Source organism: Ptychodera flava, chromosome 22 (genome assembly GCF_041260155.1).
Source record: "Ptychodera flava strain L36383 chromosome 22, AS_Pfla_20210202, whole genome shotgun sequence".
Classification (NCBI taxonomy): Eukaryota; Metazoa; Hemichordata; class Enteropneusta; family Ptychoderidae; genus Ptychodera; species Ptychodera flava.
The window spans coordinates 27,106,701-27,113,072 of NC_091949.1; the positions used below are offsets into that span (position 1 = coordinate 27,106,701).

Sequence of the window (6,372 nt, forward strand, 5' to 3'; positions counted from 1 at the left end):
CCCCCAAATGGGAAATGGGAGGTTTCTCTCGGTTTGTAGCATATCACCTCGGCATATTGGTCTTTGCCTTCACACAAACATTTCTCTTTTCATTGATTAAAACCATTGCCAGTCATGACAAGTTTGTCATATGATGCCATGGTTTGAACCAGCAAGTGTTGTCATTTTATGATTTGGCAATATCTTAGATGAGTAGACACAGCATTTCACGTCTATACTAGGGCCTTGGATAGTCAGTAGGGCGAGTCAGGTATTGTGTATGTAGGCCCCATAAAGACCGATACTTCCAATGGTGTCCATTAAATTTCAATTTTGCCGCATTGTTTGGTTCTATGAAGCTTTTGAATATTATTTACCTGTACAAACAGTGGCTTTTCTTCACTTGCTACCACTGTTTCTGAGCAGACGTTCAGATTAAAAGCTCAGTAAACACAAAATTGCATACATTTTAATGAAAGTTTATTAAACATTAAATGATGTATAATCGAACATCGTTCAGAACTAATCAATTCAGAATTTTGACAAATAAGTATTTACAAACGACAGGATAAGAAGGTCAACTTTGAAAGGAACTATTCAAGACAAATCTTTCATTAAAACATTACCAGTCTGATGTCTGACACTGGGTAGTGAGTTTCTAATATTTGGTAATAGTTTCATTACTTATGTACAGTATAGATTCAAATACAAAAATATGCAATCCAAAAAAATCCCAAGAATGCACCCAAGTTGGCTAATTGGCTGACATGTTGTGCCATGGAGCTGATTATTGCGTACAGTTCTCAAGAAAATGCAGTGTAAGGCCATGTTGTTTAAAAAACAAAAGTTTAATATATATACACCACGTGAGGGTGTCCTTCATAGTAATGACTGTTGACTCAGTAGACTGAAGAAGAGTATGTCATTTGTACATGTTTTGGATAATTTTTGACTTTGACTGTCAGTGCGTATCTTTCAATATACAAATATTCTCTTTGAAAAGCATTCTCTATCAACCCTTCCATTCCTTTTCTCAGGAAGTCATGATAAAGTCTGTAAGAAAATCTGCCCGGTGTGTATCGTGTTTTACATGCTTCTAGTTTGGTTCCTGAATTGAATATGGTTCGTTGATTCTTGGTTTGTTGGGGTTGTTTGCAATTAACCAGTCTGCAAGCCATTTCTGAGGAGACAAAAAAGATGACAAAACGATAGATATTATATTCACACCTGTGTGTAACTGATGGTGACACAATGCTGGCCGGATTAAATTCCATGAATTCCTAAAAAATGTATCAATGTTCTTCTTTCATTGCGTGTATACGAAAAAGGTAAAAGAACAAAAATATCACACAAGGTGTACTTACAACAGGATCTTCTGGTTTCTGTTTGCAAAGTTCTGTCAGGCCTTTAAGCAGTGTGGGATTAACCACTTTTGAAAGGTAATCTTTAGCAGCCTGTCCTGCTGGAATTGGTTCTACTATACCTGGGTTGGTGAATAGAAGGGGGTTTTAAATTGTGAGAATTTGAATGTAATCATAGCACTGTGGATCAAGGCATAGGTGCTTATGAAATTGTTCATGATATCGTATTTGTGAAAACTGTCCATGCATTGGATACAAATCAAGAAATCTGCAAATATTTGCCCATCTATGCTTGGTACACCTAAATGGTTTGCCTACTGTGTTACAGAAGGTATAGTATAACACTCAACAACCTAGCTAACATCAGTGTGAACTGCACGGATATTAGATCACAATTTAAGAATTATCAATGCTCGACTCTGGTATTGAACTCAATGCCAAGGCTAGATATTACAGTGATTTCTTCTGACAGTCATTACTCTGTGAAAGTTCTGCAGTTGTTAAGTTTCCAGAGAGAAGAGTTTGGAAATGAATGCACAGGCAAAAACTGTGAAGTACTCATGATGACTGGCCAGCTTTAATTTACAAGATTCATTTGTAACTAACCCTGATTCCTTCTACGACAGCATATCATCACTGTGTTGGTGTATCAGAAATTCTTTTCTCACTATGTTTATTGTAATTACATGTACACTGTTTTGATTTACAGAAATTGCAGCCAGTCACTCAGTTACCATTACAACCACGACTTCAACGTGGTTGTTGCGACTACATAGAAGTACTTACTATCTGGAAAGAGGAACCTGATTTCTCTTTCTGCACTGGAATACATGTCACTACCATGGACTGCGTTACGCTGGTCATCTGTGCCGTACAGTGCACGGATACTGTGGAGATAGTGAGATTGAAAACACATAGAGTTACTGTAATGTAGGTCAAAATTTACAACTAACATTATTTGCTGTTCAGTACAGGTCTGTATTGAAACATGCTCATGTCTATGATAATAATAGGATGAGAAGTTAGACTGGAACAAATATACTGAACTGGATTTAAAATGTCACACTTTATCAACAGTGTAATGAAGTCTTAACCCTTTGAGCGCTGTAATTTTTTCCCACCAAAATTTTAGTGCAAAATTTTACCAATTTTTATGAATTTTCTGTAATTTTTTGATAATTTTGGACCAAATGGACATCACAGTTCATTAGCTACAGTTTTTTATCAAAATTTTGGCAATCAAATGAAAAAAATTGACTGGGGTATATTTTGTAAAGGTGACATAAATTGACTTTGGCGCTCAAAGGGTTAATCTGAAGATCCTATAATGGACTGTAATTAAAGACAAAAACCCACAAGGGACACAGGATGATATTATATGTAAAATGAAAATCTTATCTCTCAAAATTCAAAAATTCTACAAAAGAATAGATGTTCATCATTATGTCATAGTAAATAACTTGAAATACTGTAACACAAATCTGTCCATCACCATGATAGAAATGGTCAATGAAATATTAAGAAACAAATTTCCGTCAAGTACTAAAATTATTGAATAATTAATTTTGACTAGTTGGTCATCTATGTTATACAATGCATGGATGCTGCAGGCTAAGACATTGAAAATACAGCACAGAGTTTCATGTTATTTCACGTGGCCTAGTTAAATAATTTTATGATGATGAGCAAACACTTTCTCCTGCTGCAGTTTTGTCTGCGCCACAACACAGCTAAGTTAATTAACCCATTCATCACCATGGTTTGGTCCAAACCCATTGTTATTAATAGTGACTGTGGACCTTTTTACAGAGAATTTGGGGGTGAACAGCTTAATACTGATGGGCGTAAAAAAAAAGCACACCATCTTGACAATGTACACTGAGACTTCTCACAAACAAATGACAACAAACATTCATGTTTTCATATCTGATGTCAATACATGCTATACAGATTTATGTACAACCATAGATCTGTACAGGACATGTTGTACAGATCACGCATTTAGTAATTTTCCCTTTCAAAGAAGTACCTCAGAAATGAAAGTTTAAAGCTTTGCCAGTATTTTGCTCAAGGTAGCTCAGGACTGGTTTCTTTCAAGATCAAAATTAAAAACCTGCAGTGGATTTGATTGTCGTGAAAATCACCTACATTTATTGCTAGCTGAAACTGAAAATACTAAATTTTCTTTGTTACCTCTATGGAAGAAATATTAATTTTCAGTGCAAAAATGAACAAGACGGAAATGAGTCTAGATGAACAAAGGCTCTAGACCTGAAAAGATGAGTAGAATGTTTTGAGTTCAAATACTAGTATCTGCCTCCAAGCTGCCTTAGTGTAGTACAAAGACTAACACTTTGAATTACCTGTCAGGGTGTGTTTCCCTTGCTTTCAATGTATTTGTTGGCCCTATGAGCTCCCTCCAGTATGATATCGCACACTCCCTGGCTAACACCATTGCCACAATTGGACCACTGCTCATGTACGCAACAAGACTTGGGAAAAACATCTTGCCGTAGTGCTCAGCGTAAAAGTCACTGGTCTGCTCTGGTGTAAGATGTACCCTTCTTTTCTGAAAAGAAAAATATTAAGATATGTTAAGATCATATTGGAACTAAATAACACAAAATCTAGTCAACATTTTTCCTTTCAAAAATTTATAACGAAACTGTATGTGTCATGGACTATAATAGGTAAGTATCCATCTGGGAACAACTAATGGATAAAACTATATGGAATCAGTGAAGCAAGAATGAATCTGGAAATACAGTACAGCATCCACATGGGATTGTGGAGTTTTTATGCTACATTCTGCATTATACAATAAATTGAATTTTCAAGTCATAATGTACCCTACACTGATTTTTTTCCCTGCAAACTAATGAAATGGATCTACTCCCGTGAAACTGTGAATCGAAAAGTGCAATGACCCTTGTGCCATTATTGTAATGTGCTGACACAGTCTCGCAGCAACTCAATAAACTGACTCTTACGCAAATTGAATCAAGCAGGATGATTGGTCTCCAGTGTGTGGAAAGTAATAAAATTTTTGTAATGAAATTACAATTTGCCTATGGCTTGTTAGCATATCAAACAGCTTTCAAAAAAATTCAACGGAAACGTGACGAAGTCATCCTTGCATCTACTTAAAAATGAATAGAAATTATCTGACTGTTGTGTTCATCCATCAAAAATTTTCACAGTCACTCTTTCTTTCTTTGAAAGATCCTGACCTTTCTGTATGGAATTTTTTTGTTATTTTCTTCTCGTGTACTAAGAAGTGGCCCCCCCACATTATTTCTGTCTGCTACAGAGAACTTGGGTTTTTATTTTGTTTACTGAGCCTCGTATTATGAGTCAATGTATTTTGTGCAGTAGTATTAGTTTGAAAGAAACATCTGGATCATTCTAGATCACATTGTCAACTCTGTACACTGGCTGTGGTGAAAGTTTGATGCTTTGGGGGAGAAGAAAAGGAACGTTTTTTCACAAAGCTGAAATTTTTACGGTCAAAGTTAAAAAAGCACTGGTATACACATTTGCTTTTTTTGCCCTCGGGATTACTACCAGCACTGTTCAAGAAAAGATACCAATGACAGTCGAACGATAAATTTTGTGGGATTCGAAAATAATGGCATATTGCACGTAATATTTAGGTTATTGGAACAGGACGGTTTCTACTGTTTGTCTGTCTCAGCTGTACATGTCCATGATACATGTATACCGTACTGTAGATGTAATTCACGTTATCAGGCGTGAAAGGGTTATTTAGCATTGCTTCACAATTACGTTATATACGGTAAACCTGATTCATTTCACATTCATTGCATGGATTTCCACGTCACGTTATGAACACTAGCCACTATGATTACAATTTGTCATGTACAGGGTCGACAAGCTAGTTCGGTTTCTTTGATGCATGTACACATTCTTTTTACGTGGCGAATAACTCGTCAAACTCGGTTCTTTATGGGACCGAAAGGTGTCAACGATTTGAGTACTGCACTAACTTCTACGGCACACACAACTTTGATTCAGATTTACGCGTAGCGACACAGTTGTGCGAAGACAGATATGAGGAAAACAGTGGTACACTGGTAAATCCAGGACTTCTCTACTATTATTACTTGGCTTACCTGCAAAATTGTGAATCCGGATCTGAGGATGATTTCTTCAATTTCATCGGCTTTATCAACACAATCTGGCTTGATTATCGCCAGAGTACGCTCAACAAATATCTGCGGTGGCTCCATGGTCACCGTTTCGGAATCTATCTCAGGCATTTTCGTTGGAAAGTTAGAATTTCAGCGTATTCGATAAGACCGTCCACAGCTCTTCGACTGACTGTTGCTATGTTACGTTGTTTTGATGCTACCACGCAGCTGACTGCGCAGTAAGCGCCCTCTTTGCTGATTATTGTAAATTCGTTTGTTCCATATGAGAGGGCGCCTTCTTTGGTAGAAATGATGGTTTCGTTTGTTTGAAGTTATAATATGAGGGGCGACCTCTTTGGTAGATATAATAAATTCGTTTGTTCGAATTCGCTCACAAGAGGGCGTCCCATAACTTCCCATCGCCGCTGGACACAAACTTCCCCAGATGTGAAACTTTCCGTCGCTGTTGATATCTGCACGAACGGCAATCCAAGCAAATAAAATGCCTTGCTCGTATTTGTTTGCTTGACTTATTCATTTTAGTGATATATATTCTCTCTTGATGTTGGCTATATTTGCTTTCGAAATATCATTTCATGCATGAGATTTGAAGATAAAGACAGCCTTTTATATTGAGCTTTTTCGTAATTTCTTGCGCTGAAATCAAGAAGGACACTGTGCCTCAATCGTTTTAATCGACCTAATCTCAGTGCAACTCTGCTATGTATTCTTATTTACATGTTTATTTGCAGTTATGCCAACATGACTTACTATATTGATGTGCGCATGCATGTCTTCTGTCAGGGTTGCATTCATGAATAAACTTTTAAGGTAGTATGCACCTCGGAACGTGAAAGACTTGTTTGTTTGCTCAAAATTTT

The 6,372-nt window shown here is 36.8% G+C and overlaps 1 protein-coding gene across 1 annotated transcript; it reads right to left on the reverse strand.

The window, feature by feature from the left end:
* Positions 1-442: 442 nt before the first annotated feature.
* Positions 443-5,757, reverse strand: LOC139123090 (nucleoside diphosphate kinase homolog 5-like). Its single transcript, XM_070689079.1, has 5 exons — positions 5,474-5,757; positions 3,704-3,909; positions 2,127-2,227; positions 1,344-1,462; positions 443-1,159 (listed from the first exon to the last, which is right to left on the reverse strand). The coding sequence occupies exons 1-5, from the start codon at positions 5,618-5,620 to the stop codon at positions 1,076-1,078; spliced, it is 657 nt and encodes a 218-aa protein (XP_070545180.1). The 5' UTR covers positions 5,621-5,757; the 3' UTR covers positions 443-1,075.
* Between the last annotated feature and the right edge of the window lie 615 nt (positions 5,758-6,372).

What these genes read in the sequence shown, in the direction of transcription:
- LOC139123090 (XM_070689079.1), bottom strand. Translation starts at nt 5,620, where the DNA reads ATGCCTGAGATAGATTCCGAAACGGTGACCATGGAGCCACCGCAGATA. An exon ending in CCGGATTCACAATTTTGCAG is followed by an intron (nt 3,910 to 5,473) that starts GTAAGCCAAGTA and finishes TTTTCTTTTCAG; the next exon opens with AAAAGAAGGGTACATCTTAC. An exon ending in CAGGTTCCTCTTTCCAGATA is followed by an intron (nt 1,463 to 2,126) that starts GTAAGTACTTCT and finishes TCACCAACCCAG; the next exon opens with GTATAGTAGAACCAATTCCA.